This window comes from Rhinolophus sinicus, chromosome 2 (genome assembly GCF_057876585.1).
Source record: "Rhinolophus sinicus isolate RSI-liver-muscle chromosome 2, RSI-T2T, whole genome shotgun sequence".
Taxonomy (NCBI): Eukaryota; Metazoa; Chordata; class Mammalia; order Chiroptera; family Rhinolophidae; genus Rhinolophus; species Rhinolophus sinicus.
Window position 1 is genome coordinate 106,367,722 of NC_142502.1, and position 21,443 is coordinate 106,389,164.

Here is a 21,443-nt window from a genome sequence, read left to right on the forward strand (position 1 = left end):
CATCAGGCAGTGAGAGCTGCCCTGAGCTGCTCTGAGTGGCCGACCGACACCTGGCGACAGGCGCCTGACTGCCTCAGCTTGGAGACTGACTGCCTCAGCTGGGCCTCGCCAAGGCTCATAATACCAGCATGGGCCAGGGAGCTGTGTCCTACACAACTAGACTGAGGAATGATGGCTTGAACTGGAGGGGGACGATGAAAGAAAGGGGGTGGGGAAGAAAGCAATTATGATGACTACGGGACTAAACAAATGTTTACTCATTTAAAATTAGCATCACTACATTACATTATCTGCACCAATAGAAATGCCTTCCTTCTATTGATATAATTGTTCTCCTTCCCTTTCTCATAAATATCCATTGCCTTTGTCTCATAATTGGAACATTGTTTGGGCTTCTGCCTGAATCAGTGCTTCCTGAGTAGTTATTCTTTTTTTAAAAATCTCAAATAAAAGCTTGTTGCCTCTCACCTGGAAAGCCTTTTTATTTTTAGGTTCATGTATCTTGGTGACTATGAAGGAGCCTAAAGTGGCCTCACCTTTATGGTCCAGCGTCCCCTGGAACCAGGAATGGTACCTACAGAGGATCTTTTGTGCTCACGGCTTCCATGGACTGTTGTCTCCCTGACTGTGAAGTCCTCATAGATTCAAGCCTTCTTCCTTTTTCGGTTGAGGTCAAATACCTTTATTTGAGGTCAGGAGGGTTTTTCTCTCAAGGAGAGATTTTTCACCTCAAGAGAGGGATTTTTCTCTAATGGGGTGGTGGTGGGGGGCTTGCCTCAGGTGCTGGCATACGAAGAAAGGTCATATAAGCTTGTTACTGATGAGACAAGTAAGGAGTTAACAGGACCAGGCTTATAAGATATGGCAGGAACGAGCTCAAACATTAACCACTTGGCTCTGACTCCCCTGGCTAGCACTGCACCTGCAGGCTGACAAGCACCTTACATCCATCATAGATGGGAACAGAAAAGTTCCCAATCACAACGGCAACCCTCTGCAAACTAACAAACATCTATCATAGCTGGGAACAGGACAGTTCCTGGGGGAAGACAATTGTAATTGCAGCCCCCCTGCAGGCTGACAGGCACCCTACATCCTGCATGGAAAAATATAAAACCCCAGCACTCCTTCTCATCAGCACAGCTGTCTCCGTTGGACTCTGCCCTGGCTAAACTACATTTGCCAGCATCTCTCTCTTATCCCTCTGTCTCTGCAGATCTCTCTCAGATGCCCTGGCAAAACTCCCTTTGCCAGAATTCTCTCTCTCTGCCTGACTTTCAATAAAACTTTCTTGTTCTCCCACTTTCCAGAGTCTCGTGAATTCTTTGCACGTTCTGTGAATGACCAGGGGTTAATTCTATGCCAATGCAGTTATGTGGGAACAAATTTTCTTTATCAGGAGTGGCTTTTCACGGCTTTTGCTTGGAAGAAGCACCCAGGGAGGTGAGTAGCTCTGCAGGGATTTCCTGATGGATGAGCACTCATTTGGTTATTTTACACTCTTTTGTTTCTTTTTCTTGTCTGTTATGTTGCTTGTCATAAGAAAAAGATTTCATAGGAAGAGGAATCCAAACGTCTCTGGGACAATGGAAAGCAATTTTTGGTTAATAAGCAGAAGTTTCTAATACATGAATAATTTTTGACCATCTGAGTAGGTACTTTAAAATTTCTTACTGTTTGTTAATGGTCTACTTCACTAGTAATATATGGCATTTTGTCTCCCTGACATATCACTTTAAAATCCATAGGTATTCCATTTCTTATGTACAAGAAGCAATAACAGCATGTTTTCACTTAAAATGCAGTTGTTATTTTAAAGAGAAAAGACAAACTCTTTTCTCAGTGGAGGTAAAAAGATATCAAAGAATTTAATTCTATGTATATAAAATGTTTACTCAAAAAAAAAAAATTTCTTACTGTTTGTTTTACCTGAAGCCTGACAACTTATTTAAAATAATTTCATAACTCTATGATCAGAAATTTGGCAAAATTAGAAACCTAATAGGAGTTTTCTAAGCCTCAGTAACTTGCAAGGCCTTGCTAACAGATAATCAGAAACGTAAACACAGCCCACAACTGCCTGAGACTAAATAAATAAATAAAAAAAAAAAGGGCAGGAGGTAGGAAGAAAGCTTTTTCAAAAACACAAGCAGCTGAGTTCCTTTGCCTAAGCAGCACCCACTGTCTCCTTAACTAAAGTGTTTATCAAGGACAAATACAAATCTTAGAGCCTCAGCCACCTGAATGAATACACTTAAATTATTCCAACTGTTATAAATTAAGGGGGTTTTGTCTTATTGTACCTGTCCCATGGCTAAAAAATATTTTTCTTTTATGAAACTATCAGGTCTCTGGCTATGTCTGTTTCTATATGTGTATGTATGTCTACCTCCAGAGGAAATTACTAGAATTGGTTTATATAAAGAGCTCTGTTTAACTGGTAAAAAAATTAAGTGCTTATATTAAGTAAGAATTATAATAGCTGCAAGCGACTGACCGATGACTGGCAACCAACTACCTCATCCGGGGAGAGCACAAGGCTCATAACACAGCACGGGCCAGGGAACTGTGTCCTGCACAACTAGACTGAGAAACAACGGCTTGAACTGGAGTGGGGGGGGGGGGGGAGAAGGAGGGGGAAGAATTATAACAGAAACTAACTCAAATGCTTTTCAGGATCATGTGATCTGAAAACATATTTACTATTAAAATTTATTTAAATTTGTTGGTTTAATTAAAACAGACATGTCTTTAGAGTTATCAAATTTAATGTATTATTTATCTGTGTTTACAAAACAATTAAGTTCATGTTATCTCTACTACAGGGTTTGTCAACAGGAAAAGAGCTGGGGATAACAATTGACTTTAATGTCTCATAACATTTTCATGAGTAATCCAAGTATAATTGTTGAGAATTACTAAATTAAATAGATGTAAAAAAAATAAAAGAATTTTGGTGAAACTTTTCATCAATAAATGTTTTACGGTATGTGTACTTAAAAATAGTTCCCCACAGTCTTTTGGTAACTTGAAACCTTAGAGATTTACTACGTTAAATGAAAAGATGAAAATTATTGAATATCTAGGTCATTTGAAATAAGATAAAATACTGAGACATTAATTGCTAAATGAATCTAAGTTTACCTACTTTTGGCTTTTTAATATAGGAAAACTAAAGATATTTGGGTCTATTAATAAAAATGTCTTACGTTAAGGAAGTACATGCTTCTAAAAATGATGAAATATATTTGCCAGTCAAAAACCTATGTTTCTAGAGATTACAAAATATATTAATAAATTTGTCAATCTAAAGAATGTTAATCAGTCTGAGATACGGAGACATGTTTTCATTAAAAAAATGAAAATAATTTTGTTCTGGTTATTTCAGAATGGGAAGAGAGAAAGAAAGATTTTATCTCTTACAATTAAGCAGGTTAAATTTAAATTGTTATCATAAGGACTTTTTAAAAAAATTAATTAAGCTTTCACATCAATGATGTGCTTATGCAGAGCTAAAACTTAATGTTATTTCTCTGCTAAAAGCGCAAAATTTTCCTTTATTATTGATGTACTCTTAAGAACGTATAAACGGAAAGCAAAGATTTTATGTTTTATTTAAATGATTTCCTGTGTTCATTGTCATCAGGTTTTTAATTGCCTAACTAAACCAAGTCTTCTTAATATTAAAAAACAAAAAACAACTAAAATTTTGCTCATACCTATGTAACCTTATGTATTTCTCTTTAAAATCTCTTCTTGTTACTTTGGTTAAATGCATAATTAAGTATTGTTCTATTAAGTATTGTTCCACAATGACCTATGATTCTATTTCATGAAATGTTTTAAACCTCTTGATGTGATTGACAGGCCTTCCAAGATCAGATTCCAAATTGTCTTATTGACATAGGAATAACTTGGGGTGTTCCAGAAGGCCCCTGAAACGTTTCAAAGAAAATTTCTCTCTTTATAAAAGGGAGAAATTAAACTAATTAGGTTTATTTGGTATGTTAATTACACGGGAAGCACTGTCAAATAGTGATGCTAAACCTTTGATTATATTTATATAGTCGATACGCTATTATTATGAATGTTCTAAAAATTATATAAAATTCTGACACGTCCTGGGAATGCTGAAAAATGTAAAGTCCTTCTCTGTCTCTTAAAGCTGTAACTCTTAACCATGTTTTGAAATGTAACCACCAAGGAGTAACTAAAATATCACCCACAGAGAACGAAGGGAATAAAAATGTGGCCTTTTTAAAACACAGCCTGCTGTATAAATTCCCTTGCAGAATGTTGAGTTATAAAGAAATTATGTTATTTACAAAACTACTAAAAATCAATGGCAGATAAAACAAATGACTGTGCATGAAAATGGGATGTATGTTTTTAGCAGAAGAAGGTGTGAAGTGCGAAGATGCATTTTTTTTAGGGAAAGGAAAATACAATGTGTTTTTTGGATAAGGTAGCATATAAAGGATATGAGGTTGTTTTTGTTTTTTGGGTTCTTTTCTTTTTCTTATAAATAAAGCAAAAGGAAAGTAATTTGTCCTAAACTAGAATCATTGTTTTGAAATTAGAAAGGAAAAGATAAGACAAAAGCGGAAGGTATAAGTCATTTGCAGGTTTGTGGATATTGCAGAAGTTTGTGGAGGAGTAAAGAATTTCCATGTGGTCCAGCTAACTAAGACTGGAATGGGAAACTGAGTCAACTACATTATGTGTATATGGATGTATATGAACTCTCACCAGACTTTTAACCATGGCCATTTTTAAGCCTTTTATAATTTATGGACAGTTACGGTTTTACTCTGATGCTTTGGCAAAATATATTCCCACAAATGTGTTTTGTCTTTAAATATTCATTAAAAATACCTTACAAGTATTCTGAAATACAGGTTTCTGGTAAATTTAAAAACACAACACTGAATTAGGTAAAGATTTATACAACTCTAAGGAAAAACTGGATTTATGAAACTACTGACAAGAAGATAAAGATCAACAAGAATTAATAACATGGGTAAGAGTGATTCTAGTTTTTGTAACTTTTCACATAAAATATTACTGGTGAGACAGGTTAGTTAGCATGTTGTTAGGTAGACAGGAAGGTCCCTGGTGGAATAAACAAAAGGCAGTCATTTCCTAAAATTCCAGATTCTAAATTCTGAAGTAACTCGTTCATCCAGGACAAATGGAGCAGATTTAATAGATAGGAATGAGTTATTGTGCTAATGCTTTCAGGATGGGCAATCAGAGCAAAAAAAAAACTGGTACACAAATTCCATTAGAAGGCGTCAGTTCCTTTCTTCAAACAGGCAAGAGGAGACATAAGAATAAGAGCCTTTGCCTGATGCAGGCACCCCATTTGGGACCCACTCCTGCTCGGAAGCTCTGACCCTTTGCTTTTTAATAAACTGTCCTCTTTTACAACACCTTGCCTCTCCTTGGTCCGTGCTTCCATTCTTTGGTTTCATGAGACACGATCCCGGCACGCACTCAAAAACTCTCCTACATCACTGGTTTTAATCTGTTTTCCAGGTATAAGAAAATGTTTTCCTAAACTACCTATGAGCTACAGCAATTTGGTAAATTATACCTTTGTAAACAAAATTAAAGCATTGATCTTTTCCTTCCTACCTGAAGCCTCCAGATTTCAGGTCCTCTTAACTAATCCACCTGTGACCAAACTGAAAGGTGTTGACTCTTGGACTCATGTTTCCTAATTTAAAGAAAGCTCTTGCACCAAACTGGACAGCTCGACAAACAGAACATTTGAAATTTAAAATGACTGGGAAATGAAGCAGATCACCTCTGTTGTGGAAGCTAACCCAAGATTCCGGACCAAGCCTGTATAATTCCCCTGCCTTTCTTCTCACTTTAATTCCTTCCTATCTCACAAAAATATGAGAGGTCAGCCACCCACTGTAATAGTTGTTGTTTGCTTTTCCCCTCAGTTTCTATCTGGGCAGATAACATTGGGCATCACCTTTAAACCTACTTCACACGTCCAAATGCACCCTAATTACACACATAGACAAGGACATTTCATGCCTGGTGATGTCAGCCCCCGTGAAGGCACCAGATTAGGAAGAATACTTTTTCCCTGGGAAGGTATTAAAGTGAAAAACAAAATAAAATATAAAAAAATAAAATAAAATGAAAAAATACATGATTATCAACACATCAAAAACCTTGCAGGAAATCACTGTATCTACCAATAAAACAAATTCGACCAGGAAAAAGCTTTAAATCCCCGTATGTGAGTTATATTAGGCAGTAGATTTGCTCTTGACCAGCTCCCAGCTGAGCATGTGCGGTTTGCTCTGTTGTTAATACCTTTGTACTTGGATGAAACACCTCTGGAAAATACACAGAACTAAATAAAATCCAGGCACAAACCAAATGACTAAATACAGTGCCCACTGACACCTCAGGTTTTTTAATCTTCAACTGACTGCCCTCAGGCTTTGCCTCTTGGTTCAAATCTATTCTTCAAATTGAACTTAACATTTTATTTGTTATTATAAAATAGTTGCTGCTCTAAAACCATTAGTTTCGCATGTCTTGGTGTTGTAAAAACACCATTCTGATAATACTTGCTCAACATTTTTGAAATGCTCACTAAGGCCTGTGAGACTACATAAAAAACCTCAAGAAACCACAGACGATGTCTGCCCTTAAAGGAACAGGATGGCAAAGCCTTCCTCTGTGCTGGCGCTCTTGCTGCTCCAATGTAGCTAAAGTTCCTAAGAACAAGGAAAACCACTTTCCCTCCCACGTGGGACATGACATACCAGGAATGACTTTTCCTGGCAATGAGAGACTGACAGTGGCCTGACACCCTGAAAATGAGCCGTCCTAACAATAGAGGGCCAAGGATGCTTCAATGACGGATCAGTGCTGCTTTCCAGTGATTTATCAGTCATGCTTTGAAGGAAAGATGGTGATCAAAATGGGGGAAATGTCAAAAAAATATTAAACAGCCACTTTAAACTGGAGCGGGAGCTGCCATCCCAGAGGAACTGCTTTGCACATCTTATGTCTCAAACTTTTGAAATGTTAAAACCGGGCAAATAACCTTTACATCTGGGCCTAAAGCAGCATTATGTCCCAGAGAACTGTTTGCAAAGACAACAGGAAAGCTGTTATTCTGTTTACTGCACTGAAAATTTTAATTATTTAGAATTAGCATCACTACGTTTTGTTATCTGCACGAATAGAAACGCTTTCCTTCTATTGATGTAATTGTTCCCCTTCTTTTTCTCATAAATACCCATTGCTTTTGCTTCCTAACTGGAATATTATGTGTGTTTCTGTCTGAATCAATGCTTCCCAAATATATATATATATATATATATATATATATATATATATATATAATCTCAAATGCTTGTTGCTTCTCTTTGAAAGCCTTTTTATGTTTAGGTTAACCCACCCATAGAAAGAGGTGGACGAATCATAAGTGTACAGTAGATTTTCCCAAAGTGAACATTGAGATAAGCAACACCCACATCAAGGAACATTTCCAGCTCCAGGAAACGCTCTTGAGAGGTATTGAGTCATAAACCAACCTCTCCCCAAATAGCTCTTAGCTTGATTTTTAACAGCACAGATGAGTTCTGTCAGGTGTTGGTAGACTGGAATATTACAGGGGAAACCCCTCGGTATCTGCCTCTCACTCAACATAATGTCCCCGGGTCTCACCCCTTAGGTGGTGTGTGGTTGTAGATTATTCATTCCCATGGCTACAGGGGGTCCCTTGTATGAACAGGACCACACTTCTGTCCTCTGACGTTCATGGGCATTTGTGCTATGCCCAGATTTCACAAATCATGCTGCTATGAACGATTTTCTCATATATGTATTGCACACACATGCACACATGTCTATTAGGTATATAAATAGGAGTGGAAATGTTGGGTCATAGGGTGGGTGAATGCTTGGCTTTAGAATGTACGCCCAAAGAATTTTCAAAGTATTTGAATCAATTTACTCTCCCACTAGCAATATATGAGAGATATAATTAAATTCTTGCCAACAATTTTACTCATTCTGGGACGCGTGCACTGATATCCCATTATAGTTAATTTGAATTTCCTGTCTGACTAAAATTGAGCAATTTTTGTAAATTTACTAGGTATGTAAATATCTTCAATAGGACACTGGACGGGACTAATTGTTAATAACTGAATGGGACTCCTGTAATTTGCCAGCATTTTTTAACTGTTATGGTCCTTTTGTTATAAATGGATCTGTGGTCAAAGACCTGTGATATAATAAAAAAAAAATTTTGATCTGTGTCCCCAGTTCCTGATACAGAACTCCTAAAACGTTTGAAATCTCCTGAGTGAGCAGAGTGACTTTGGGATGACATGACTCTTGGCTGAGGGGTCCTAGAGAGCTTCGGAATGGGGGATTGTCACCAAAAAGACCAGCCACGATTAGAAAGTTGCAACTTTCAGCCTCACTCCCTGACCTCTGGGGAGAGGAGCTGGAGGTTGAGTTCAATCACCAATAGCCAATAACTTAATCAATCATGCCGACGTCATGAGACTTACATTAAAAAAAACAAACCCTTAAATCTACAGAATTCTGAGAGCTACCGAATTGCTCATCACATCCATGTGCTGGGAGGGTGACACACTCCACCTCAGTGACACAGGCTTCTGCGCTGGGGACCCTTCCAGACCTCGCCCTAGGGACCTCTTCATCTGGCTGCTCATTTGTGTCCTTTATAACCAACTGTAACAGTAAGCTTAGCATTTTCCTGAGTCCTATGAGCTGTTGTAGCAAATTATTGAACTTGAAACGGGGGACCCCAACTTAGTACCGAAGTCAGACAGAAGTGCAGGTAACATGAGGGGGGGACCTGAAACTTGTGACTTAGGTCTGAAGTGAGAGCAGTCTGTGGGATGGAGCCCGTAACCTGTGGGGTCTGATGTAACTCCAGGTAGTGGCAAGATTCCGATTATGGGACACACAGGTGGTGTCAGAGCATCAGAGAATTGGCTCAGTGGAGAGAAAAACATCCCTCACCATCCCAGAACGGAATTTAGAGTAAGAGAGCAAGTCAACCTCCCCCTTGGATGTCAATTATTAGTCCCTGTTCTTCCAGCCAAACCTGAGTGCCTAAAAGTACCAGAGAAAGTTCTAGTCTCAGATCTTTGCTCCAAGAATTAAAATTAGTCATTCTTTTTACATCCCTCACCTTGAACACCTGAACTCTTTTCCTACATTAGGAAAATTCCACAAATAGAGTCTTGGTGGGGGGCAGAGGCCACTTCACTCCGTAAGAGGGAAACCCACTGTCCCCAACACTCTTGCAGCTGGACACGGCATAAGGCTCCCCCATCAGGTGACCACATGCCAGACTCTGACTCAGGACATGGTGACACAGAGGCTGGAACCGAGCAGAACTCATTTGGCAGTAGCACTAGCTGCCAGGAGCAGCAGTGACAGCAGTCATGGCTGCACGGTCCAGGGTCCACATGGATGTCAGTGGTGTGAGCAGTAACACGTGTGCACAGCAGCTGGGGCTGTGGTTCTCACATGGGACCCGAACTGGGGGGACTGTGGGTCAGTTTCTGGTGTGTGGCTTCAAGCGTGTTTTGTGGCCTCCCCAAAATAGTATTAGGTCAGAATATGCTACACACACACACACACACACACACACACACACACACACACACGGGCGTGCATGAAGTCGGACAATTAAGTTTGTGAACTTGTTGCAATGATTTTGTTAACCTTTTTTGATATCAGAGGGATAATTCATTATGAATTTGTACCAACTGGATGTAAGGCTTGCGGTGAGATAATGAGGCTAAGAGAGTCTGGCGGGTTGTGAGTGCTTTATTCTGCACCGCCGGGCGAGGTTCACCAGTCCGCAGATGGGGGCTGGTGAAGTCGCGCCCAGGGCAGAGTGAGGAAGGCATATATGCGATTTTTGGGGTTGGGGTTGGCTGAGTGAGGTGGCAGATGAGCAGGCATCCCCAGCGCAGATCGGGCGCGAGCGGCTGTATCCGGAGCTGTTTATCGCACCAGCAGTCTGCTGCCTTTTCTGGGAAACGCCAGGGGTCCCAGTTTCTATCATGCAAGGAGGGGTGTGACTTGGCAGAGGGGTATTTTTGGCTTCTGGCCACTTTGACCATGCCTGCAGCTGACCTAACACTGGACAGTTAACTAAGTTTACTATTCGGAAGTGCTGAAAAGGCTGCGTGAAAAAGTTAGACAACCTGAACTTTTCGCCAACAATTCATGGCTCTTGCATCACAACAAGGCACCAGCTCACAAGGCACTGTCTGTGAGGGAGTTTTTAGCCAGTAAACAAATAACTGTATTGGAACACCCTCCCTACTCACCTGATCTGGCCCCCAATGACTTATTTCTTTACCCAAAGATAAAGGAAATATTGAAAGGAAGACATTTTGATGACATTCAGGACATCAGGGGTAATATGATGACAGCTCTGATGGCCATTCCAGAAAAAGAGTTCCAAAATTGCTTTGAAGGGTGGACTAGGCTCTGGCATGGGTGCATAACTTCCCAAGGGGAGTACTTCAAAGGTGACCATAGTGATATTCAGCAATGAGGTACGTAGCACTTTTTCTAGGATGAGTTCCCGAACTTAATTGTCTGGCCTCATGTGTGTGCGTCTGTGTGTGTGTGTATGTCTAAATTAGAAAAAAATTAATTCCATTGTTTGCTCCCAGAAATCAATGTGGGGAATAGTTTCAGGAACGAGCATTCACAGATTTTACTATACTGGCCTGTGACCCACTCCTAAATCGCCCACCTGACTCTACCCCATAGTAGAGAGAATGACATGTACCTCCCAACATCACGTCTCATAATTGACGATGTATGTCCTCCCCTTTCTGAGGAAAAACACCTTTAAAAGTGTATGTAAGACCATTCTTCACCCTGAGCTCCATCACTGACCTCAGAGGTTCCCAAGCTGGCTGAGCCCCAGGACAGCTTGTGAGCTTGTTACAGACACTCAGGGCTCCCAGACCCACCGTCTCAGATAACCGGACACAAGCCCAGGAGTCGCTTCTGTAACAAGCCCTGCAGGTGAGGCTGACGCACAGCCTGTGGGAATCCTGGTGACGGTCTTGCTACTGAAAGTGTGATCTGAAGACCAGTAGCAGCACCAACCTCCTTATAAATCCAGAGTCTCTGCTCTGCTCCAGACTTTCTGAGTCTTAACAAGATGTCGAGGGGATTCCCACCCAGGGAAGTTTGGGACTTGCTGGTCTACGTGCCTTATCGACGTGGGGCCAGAACTGTGCCGTCTGCAGGGTGTGTGGTCTGATCAGATCACAGCACTAGGGGTCCAGGGTTCAGTCCTGTTCCTTTCTCTTCTACGGCCATCACTCCCTTGGTGACCTCATCTGTGCTGAAGGCTTCAAACATCATTTATATGTGTCACCTCCCAAGTCTATTTCTCCGGCCCTGACATTTCCCTTAATCTCTAGACTCATCTGCCCACTGCCAGTCAGATGACCTCACTTACATTTCTCACAGACATCTCGCTCCAGCATCTTTAAAATCAGTGTCTGTGACACCCCCACCCCTCAGATATACTCCTTCCAGTCTCCCACATCTCTGCTGACAGAAACTCTCCATCCATCTGCTTGAATCCTCTGAGATTCTGGGTGTCCCTGACTCTCACATCCCAGACTGACTCATTAGGAAACGCTGTAATGTCCACGTTCAGGACGTACCCAGAACCCCACTCCCACTATTCCCACCGCTCACCCCCTGTGGCAGCAGGTTCAGCCCGGACCCTGCAGATTCCTCCACTTCCCGATGGCCTCCCTCCCCCAAGTCTGTTCTCAGCACCGCAGCCCCAGCCGTCCTCTGAAAGGAGGTCACACTATGTCCCTTTCTGCTCCTAACTGTCCTGTACCTCCCACCTCACTCAGCACACAGGCCACCGCTCGCTGCCATCCTCCCGGCTACATGGCCACTGTCCTCTGTAACTGTGCTTATGGGATATAGTCTGTCACTTCCCACTGGAACAGACGCTCCCCAAGTTCAGTCAGTTTCCTGACTTTATTTCAGTGATGTTTCCCAGATGCAGAAACTGTCACTTATCTGGCAGACAGCCAATGTCAGTGAATGATCAGTGACAGCGTCTCCCTGTTCTAGAGACAGTATCTTTATTAATGTAGTCTTGGGTCAAATGCTGTTTTGTGGCAGCTACAGCACCAAGTCCCCTCACACTGGCATCAGGGCCACCTCCCCTTTTCTCACAGGTGCTGCTCTCCTCCCTCCCCCCTTCTTTCTCCCACACCTGCCCTCCTGCTCCCCACAGCACAGTTATATTTCCGTCTTCAGGAAACAGTGAGCCCCGACTTATGGGTCCTAGTCTCAAACCAAATACAAATCTAAAGCAGACTCTGCTTCATAAACCCCTGGATTTGGACTGGAGCCAGCACTGGAGCTCAGGGCAGGGAGAGAGGGTGGTAAGCAGAGCAGAATTCCAGCAGGAACTTAGGTAAGATGGGAAATCACGGGATCCCTCCTCTGCTCATTCCAGAATCTGGTTCCTCTGATAGTTTGGGAAAAGATGGAAGAACCATCAAGCCCTAGAAGGAGGTGAGAGCTGGATGAGCCTGAAAATTCCTCTCAATCCACAGACTCCTGTGTGCAGGGTCCCCCTGGCCTTGTGGGGACAATGACAGGAAAACACCTCCTGCTGCTGACAGACAGGGGACACCCAGAGGAGAATGAGACCAGGACGTGTAACAAGAACAAACACAGGCATATTCCTCTATAGAAACAACAAATGAACATCACAAGATGGGGGCCGAGGGCTGGGCCAGGCCTGAGCCTTGGTGACCCGGCCACAGGAAGCCGTCACTGACAAGACCTGACCTGGGTGATGTTAGAGTCCCTGTGATCACAGGTCCTGCTGGGACAAGGTTCTACTGAAGGGACAAGGACAAAAGGCAGAGAGGTGACCCCGCCGAGGAGTGACCACGTCAGAGCCCACAATTCACTGAGCCCCGACTGGGCTCAGGCCCACTCCACGCTCGGTCCTCACAGCCTTTCCTGTCTCCACCCGCAACAGACTCAGCACAGCAAACACACGGATTCTGGAAGGTTCTCAGGTCTTCCATTTATTTCCTCTCCAACTTTACGATTTTCTCCTTCAATTAACCCATCAACCCTTCATGTCAATGTATGAAAAAACAGATTCAATCCAGATTCTTATTTCAACAGGAAGTAAGAAATTGCAGCTCAGTGTAATATGAAGTAAAGGCGGGGATGGAAACAGCCTCTGCTGGAACAGGACAGTGGGTCAGGGAAGAGACTTGGTCAGTGTGGGGAGGGGGCGTGGAGGGCAGGGGGCAGGCAGTCTCCCACCTCCTCACATGATGCGAGAGGAATGCAGACACACTCAGATGCCCTTTGCAGAAAGAGAGATCAGAGGTTCCCGTGTCACAAAGCGGGGCATGAACAAATCTCGCATCATCAGTCCCCCACAAGGCAGCTGTCTCACGCCGTAGAAGAAAATATTCATGAACAAATTCAGGTTAACGGCTATAAGTGGTGATTTTCTGAATAGTCCACCACATGCTCAAACTGTCACAAAGACTCCCCAGTACCCAGTCCTGTCCCCTCTGCCCCCCCCCCCACTTCAGGCCTCCAGGTCTCACCTTTTGAAGCCGTGAGAGACACATCAGAGCCCTAGGCACTGTCACTGCCTGGGGGAGAACAAAACAGGATGTGGTCAGAGCCCACAGCAGATGTGGCTAAAGGAGGAATTATGGGGGTGGGTGAGCTCCCCCAAGGGCTTCCATCTACACTGTCCCAAGGGTCTCAGGGATCACCCCCCTCCATACTCACCTGCAGCCTGAGCGTAGCTCCCTCCTTTTCCACCTGCAGGAAGAAAACATCACATGAGAAGCCAGGAAGGAGGTAGGACCATGAGGTCCTAAAGGAACCCCCTAGTCCTGGACCCCACAGAAGTTTCCAGAACTATGACTACAGACCCAGGGCAGGATCAGGAAACTGTGTGGGGACTGGACCAACCACCCTCCTGGAGGTCTGTCCTCAGCAGGGACCCTCCACTCTGACCTGTGACTATTGAGAATCAGGTCCTCATCACCAGTTCATCAAGGTGATAAATCTGTCCCTCATTTTCACATGTGCATTAATAAAGTGTTAGCAAATAGGGCCCTAGACAGGGAAAGCGCACGTGTGGGGATGGTCCTTCCCACTAACGAGGCAGGACACACGTCTACCTGGGGCTTGAAACCCCCAGTGGGACAAGACACCTCAGTCCCCCCCTTCCCTACCTGAGCGCTTCCTCCTCCACAGCACAGCTCCAGTGACCGCAGCTCCAAGGAGGACCAGCCCAGCCATGATGCCCACCACCATGCCAGCGGGGATGGCGGCCTGAGGAGGCGGCTCTGGAAGGGACGGGAAGGTGAGGGCCCTGACCCCCAGGCCTCAGCCCCGACCTGATGTCCTCCAGAGTCCCCTGCTTTCCCTGAGAAGAGGCTCTGTGCCCACGGCCCCCTCCGTACCCCATCTCAGGGTCAGGGGCTCGGGCAGCCCCTCGTGCTGCACATGGCACGTGTATCTCTGCTCCTCTCCAGAAGGCACCACAACAGCTGCCCACTTCTGGAAGGTCCCGTCCCCCGCAGGCCTGGTCTCCACGAGCTCCGTGTCCTGGGTCAGATCCTCCCCATCACGCTGCCAGGTCAGGGTGATCTCCGCAGGGTAGAAGCCCAGCGCCCAGCACCTCAGGGTGACGTCACGGTCAGAGGTGTGGTGGTGGGTCACGTGTGTCTTTGGCGGATCTGAGGAGAAGGTGAAAAAATTCATGACCTTTGCATCCCTCAGGGGACACTCCAGCAGTGGGCATGTGACCATCCCGAGAATGGTCAGGACAACTGGGGTGGGGGAAGGGAGCACAAAACCCAGACACCACACTGGACATAGACATTCAGGATAATCTCTAGTCTTTAGAAAGTTCTAGAATCAGGGTGAGACAGCCCAGGGCAGAGACAGACAGGTCTCCGATGGAGACAAAAGGGATTCCTGGTCCTGAGCTGGGTGGAGGCCACATGACTCAGAAAAGCTGGGGTCACAGCTCAGTCACATTGTGTGCGGGGCAGCGAACAAGGCCTGAGAGAGAAAGTCCCCCGGGTTCCCAGAGCAGCTGCCAGAGTCACAGGGAACCGCTGATCAGTTATTTCTGAGATGGTCCCCCCTCCACCCCCTGAGAGACTGCACCCCTAACTGTCCCTGAGAGAAGGGGGGGCCCTTTGGGTCGCTCTCTGGTACCGGATCTGAAAACCCAGGCGGACTCCATCTCCCGGGGTCGGGGAGGGGGTGTCCGGGTGTGGATCCCATTTCCTCCTCTCCTCGTAGGAGGCCCCGCGGCCCCTCTCACCTGCGCGCTGCAGCGTCTCCTTCCCCAAGTCCAGGTATTTGCCGAGGCACTGCACGCACGTGCCCTCAACGTAGCTCCTCCAGTCCTCCGATTCACGGGCCGCCTCCCACTTGCGCCGCGTGGTCTGAGCCACCGTGTCCGCCGCGGTCCAGGAGCGCAGGTCCTCGTTCAGGGCGATGTAGTCGGCGCCGTCGTAGGCTAACTGCTCGTACCCGCGGAGGAGGCGCCCGTCCGGCCCCACGTCGCAGCCAGACAGCCACTGGATCGTGTGAGATTCTGACCCCGCCCCCTCGGTCAGCCCCGCCCCTTAAACCCAACCCCGCTGACAGCCCCACCCGCGGGCAGCCCCCGCCCCCACCCACCCTGCGGTGTTGGAGCCTGGTCAAAGTCTCCGGGGGCTCTTCCCGGGTGGAGGAGTCGGGCGGGTCCCGCAGCCTTAGGGTGAAGCTCCGACCCAGAGACTCCGGGACACCCCGGCCCGTCCGTGCGGGTTGGGTCGTGACCGGGACCCGGGCCCGCGTCGCTCACCGGCATCACTGTGGTTATAGTTCTGGAGCGCGGTCTGCAGCTCCGCTCGAGCAAATTGTGCGTGGCTCTTGGCAATCCGTGTCTCACGGTCCCAGTAACCCGGCTCCTTCTGCTCCATCCACGGCCCCTCCATCCATGGTGCCCGCGGCTCCACCCTCGGACTCGCCGCGTCGCTGTCGAACCGCAGGAACTGCGTGTCGTCCATGTAGCCGACGGCGATGAACCGGGGCTCCCCGCGGCCCGGCCGGGACCAGGAGGTGTGGAAATACCTCAGGGAGTGGGAGCCTGGGGACGAGGAGGCGCTGAGACCCAGGCGACCCTCCTCCCGTCGCGGGTCCAGGTCCAAGGGCGATGGGCTGGGAGGGGCAGGGGGCCCGGGAGACGGAAAAGGGGGGACGGAGAGGGGAGGGGGCGGGAGACCCGGGTGGGCGACAGGAGTGGGTGACAGGAGTGGGCGGGACACGGGGCGGGGTCAGGACAGGGAGGAAAGGGGGGTTCTGGGGTCTGGGCAGGGCGGTGGGGACACATCTTCCCCGGGGTTCAGCGTCCCCATCGGGCGGTGCCCTCGCTTTCCCCACCGGTGGAGACCGTTCCCTCCCGACCCCGCACTCACCCGCCCGAGTCCCCGTCAGGCCCAGGGCCGCCGACAGCAGCAGCAGGAGGGTTCCGGGGCCCATGACGCACCTCCTCGGGGTCTGGGGACAATCTGCGTACGGCGAGTCCGTGGACACCTTATAGACAGAAAGGCGGTGACACTGATTGGCTTCTCTGGAAACTTGACACGCAATGGGAGTGGGAACTGGGACCGCGTCGTGAGTTTCCGGACAGGAGGACCTGACACAGGTTGTGAGAAGGAAAAGTGAAATCACGGGGAAGTGGGGACTCCCCAACACTGAGCTTCCCCGCCCCAGTCTCTGCCTTCAGGGGACCTGGGACTTTGCCCTGATCCCTCCTCCTTCACCCAGCACTCGGTGTCACTCTGTCACCCTCAATCCCAACACTTCGCTGTCTGAAGAAACCAGGCTAGGCTGAACTCCTTTTCCTCCTCTTCTCTTCCCAGAATCCCTCTCCCTTAAATGGACGCCCAGCCTCCCACCCTTTACCTCCCCCCCTGGACTCTTCTGGAAGAAACACCCCCAGGGAACTTGGTGCCACAGAGTGAGCTCGCCCTGGGAATAGAGGAAGGACAGGGCTTTTCTCTTTAATCCCGGAGAAGTTGTGCCTGAAAACAGCAGCTAGAGATTCTCATACAGACCAGTCTCCTTGTTGTTTATTAACCACAGTGGGAACAACCTTGGAAACCCCTGATCACCCGGAAGCTAATCTGTAAAACCTGATTTGTCCCCCTTGGTGCAGAAATGTGTGTAAACAGCGCTTCAGCCAGACTCTCAAAGCTCCTAAGTCTCACTTTCCCAGAAGGTGCACCTGTGACTGCGGATGTTTCTATTGTAAAATGATCTTCCTTCCACAGCCCTGAGTTTGTCTGTCGAGTCCCCGCCTCCTCAATACAAAGAAGCACTGAAAGCAGTTTGTTACTGTGCATTTCAACGAGGAGCATGGACAACCTCAAAGCTGCAAGTGTTCAATGCAGTTAAAATGTTCTTGCATTGCCTATTTTTATGAATTATTCACATCTCAGCACTGTGCATATTTTATTGGGACACATTATTTTTAAACTGAGTAGCATAAGGAGGCCATTAGCTTTTAGCTCCACAGAACATCCCTCTAGGTCCTAGATAATTTACTAAAGATTTATAACACAACATATTTCAACACGAGAGATCCACTGCTTTAGGATTCTTTACCTCTGCCTCTTTCTCTCCCCCTGCTTCTCCAGCCCTTCTCTGTCTCTCTCACCCCTCAGGCCTCCCCCCACCTTAGTCCCCACCACCTTCTCACTCCTGATTGTGGCAGGAGTGCCACCCCCTCACCTGCCAGCCAAGGACTGTTCTCCCCACAGGAATCAGCGATCCTGCTAATGTGAGACAGGGTGTGTCATTTCTTCACTGAAAACACTCCATGGCTCCATCTTACTCTGGGAAGTTTCTAGAATGTCAGGCACATGAGCACAGGGTCTCGTGGGCTACTTAAGTCAAAGTTGTATCCCAGGCATATGAAGCCATTCCTGATAGATAGTGGGCATTAAATTACTTGTTCAATGAATGAATGAATGATTATTGTATTAAAATTTATATCACATAAAATCATAACCCGAAAAATACAAAAAAAGTTAGGGGATATTGTATTACAAACTAGTGTGCATATCAGTTCATAAATGGAAAAAATGCTGTGTGCTTATTCGTTGCACAGTTGAGCCTGTGTATTAGTTTTCTATTGCTACATAACAAATTACCACAACTTAGTGGCTCAAAACAGCACCCACTTATTTGCTCACAGTTCCTTAGTCAGAAATCCAGGCTCGGTGTGGATGGGTTCTCTGGTCTGGGTGTCACAAAGCTGTGAGCTCATCCTGAGCTCAGGATCTTTCTCCAAGCTTATGCAGAGATGTTTAGCAGAATTCAGTTTTTCCAGCTGTAGGTCTGAGGTCCCTGTTTCCTTGACAACTGACAGTGAGGAGCCGTGGAAAGAATGGTCCTAAATCCTCGTGTCCACCAGCGGTCTTTGCCATATGGCCCTCCATTTTCAAAGCCCGCAGTGGAGGAAATGCCTCACATTGAACCCTTCTCACTTGGAATCTTTGGGGTAAGGGAAACCCCAGTCAGTACTCACCTGATTAGGACAGTCCCATGGATAGTCCCCAGGTCTGAAGTGCAGTCACACAACAGCCTAGCCAACTGTCCGCCATGTCTTTCCTTAAGGAAAGAAGAGTCTGTGAGACTGTGCCTTTCTGGGACTCTGTTCCATCCTTGTGTTTACACCTCATGTCTCTCTGTCTGGTCCCCAAAAGATGGTTTGTAGTCAAAGACGGGTAAGATATCTCACGGGAGATACAACCTAAGCCAGGCGGAACTGAGTGGGGACCCCCAATGAGCTGCCTTAGAAAAATATGGGAAGGGGCCTTGCCTCCCCTTCCCCCTGCCTGGGAAAAGCTGTTGCTGGCTCTGGCTTTTCCCTGGCACCTGATTGTGAGAGAAGTCATGAGGGCAATAAAGATCAGTTCTCTCCATTTATCTCAATGGAGCTGTTACAATATGAGAGACTTGACCCTGAGAGGGTACATACCTTAAGACATCATGGGACCTTGTGCTTCGGCTGTTTACAGACAAAGGGTGATTGGAATAAACATTTTTCTGCTATGATGTATGACTCTCACAGACCGTGTAAGAAACAATGTTACTTTCTTGTTTTTGTCTACCTATCAATAAAAACCTTCAGTCAGCCTTATTCTGGGTTCCAGTCCTCTGAGACTGAGAGACCCCTGGCCTTCGGAGGGATTTAACTACATTAAGTCTCTGTTTGTTTCTTTCTTAAAAACTTAACCCAAACCGCCCCTTCTCGCACCCTCACTGCCCGTGTTGTGCTGGACGCGACACTGAAGGTCAGCTGATTGGAGACCTTAGTTACATCTGCAGAGTCCCTTCCCAGCACCTATATTAATGTTTGATTGAATAACTGGGGGAAGGTGAATATCCAGGGTGGTTATTGGGAACCACCATAGAATCTGCCTAGGATGGCCTGCTCTTCCCTTTGTGTTTATTGGGGTCGCAGTTGGAAATGAAGTTCAAGTAAATAGATTGTTGTGAATGGTAATAAAATGTGTTCTTTTAGCCATGGAAATTCTTAAATCTTAAAACCAGATGACATGTTTAATGTCCCACAATTAATTTGGAGCAAGTGAAAATTAAAGTGCAGTAATTCATTCTCTTTTTGGACGTTGTATTAGTCATGTATGGCAGCGTAAAAAATTACCCAAAATTTAGCAGCTTAAAACAAATGTGTATTATCTCCCAGTTTCCCAGGGTCAGGATGCAGGAGAGGTTTCCCTGAGCGCTTCTGGCTCAGGGCCTCCCTCAAGGTTGCAGTCAAGTTGTCAGCCAGGGCTGCATCGTCTGAAGGCTTGACTGGGGCTGGAGGACTCACATGAAACACGGCTCAGTCATAGGGCTGCTTGAAGGGGCCTCATTTCCTTCCTGGATGGTTCCAGGAGGCCTCAGTTCCTAGCCATGTAGACTCTTCCATAAGGCGGCAAATGACTAGGCATCTGACTTCCCCTATGGCAGTGAAGAGAGACAGACAGAGAAGAGAGACAGAGAAAGAGACAGAGAGAGAGAGAGAGAGAGAGAGAGAGAGAGAGAGAGAGAGAGAAGCTAAGATGGAAGCTGCAGTGAGTTATGTCCTAGACTCAGAGTCTCACAACATTACATCAGCCTGATGAGAAGTGAGTCATTAAGACCAGCTCAAACTCAAGAGAGAGGGAATTACTCCACCTCTGGAAGGGAGGAGTGTCAGAGAATTTACATACATATAAAAATAAAAATTTCAATTAAATATTGTTTCAGGATTTTATAAATAAAATGCTTCTTTAATCTGATTATTTTCTTTAATGGAATGTAACGTTTAAAAGTTTGAGACAGAGAAAGGAGATACAACAGTATTTGTAAGTTTTTATTGTAGATGCCTTTAATAACAATGTTCCCTACAATAACTGGCAACAAAGTTGAGAACATATAGTAGCTGATCACACAGTTTAAAGACTGGGCACCGTAGCAATAACAGCTTTACATTAACTATCTTTGCCTTTTCTTAGAATTTTCATATTTAGTTCATTAAGAATGTCAAAAATATTGTCTAAAATGCCAAATTCCTTACTCAGCATCATCTTCAAAAATCATTTGCCTAATGAAGCCACTTTTCAAAATGTTAGAAAAATATGAATCCCCTGCCTCAGTCTATATACCTCGCTTGGCGTCCTGACAACAATTTTGGTTTGAGGCAGTGGGCAGCGATGGTTAACTCCGATCTAGGGACAAAGTGTTCCAAAGCTGGCTGTCCGGTTGGCATCCTAGAGTAAATGTCCCATCTTTCACTGTTTTTGAATGAGGTTTGGTAGAAGTGATTTGGACTCTGATTAAATTCTAAAAAGCATTGTTGATATGCGCTGCTGAAGTTTGTGTTAAGGCAGCTCTGTTGTGTCTTCTTCACACTCTCTGTTCTATCAATGGTTTCCCCTTTACAGTGTTTTCCAGTTTAACTCACATTTATCAACAATGTGTGTTTCCATTTCTGTAAAAGTAGTTAATTCAGTTGTATGTGAGGTTAAATGTAACACATCAAATCCTTCACAGGTAGAATTCCCTTGCACGTCACATTGAGCATTGTGTCCCAGAAAACCTATAGAGATGCCAGTGATCATATGACCCATTTCTAGCCAAAGCTGTTTCTTGTGACACCCTGGCCGTCTCTCTGACGTGGCTCATAACAACTGGCTGTGGCTTTGTTCCAAGGTGGGTAGTTCTTTCTAAGGATCATTGCAATAAACTTTGGTATTTCTTTTTCTATTTCCTTATTAAAACATTAAGCAGGAATGGTTCACAAGTCACAG

At 45.7% G+C, this 21,443-nt stretch overlaps 1 protein-coding gene across 4 annotated transcripts in view; it reads right to left on the reverse strand.

Moving 5' to 3' along the window:
* The window catches only part of LOC148758872 (class I histocompatibility antigen, Gogo-B*0103 alpha chain-like), a 74,425-nt gene extending 57,474 nt beyond the window's left edge, over positions 1-16,951 (reverse strand). Inside the window, exons 1-8 of one of the 4 annotated variants that reach the window (XM_088795856.1) lie at positions 16,554-16,951; positions 15,941-16,225; positions 15,413-15,688; positions 14,541-14,816; positions 14,310-14,423; positions 13,858-13,890; positions 13,668-13,715; positions 13,102-13,417 (exon numbers count right to left, since the gene is read on the reverse strand). In XM_088795856.1, coding sequence (XP_088651982.1) covers positions 13,699-13,715; positions 13,858-13,890; positions 14,310-14,423; positions 14,541-14,816; positions 15,413-15,688; positions 15,941-16,225; positions 16,554-16,617 — 1,065 coding nt within the window. In that variant the 5' untranslated portion in view covers positions 16,618-16,951 and the 3' untranslated portion in view covers positions 13,102-13,417; positions 13,668-13,698. Of the gene's footprint in view, positions 1-13,101; positions 13,502-13,667; positions 13,716-13,837; positions 13,891-14,309; positions 14,424-14,540; positions 14,817-15,412; positions 15,689-15,940; positions 16,226-16,553 lie in introns of those variants that run through there. The other 3 variants (XM_088795857.1, XM_088795854.1, XM_088795855.1) reach the window with 3 other exon arrangements.
* Between the last annotated feature and the right edge of the window lie 4,492 nt (positions 16,952-21,443).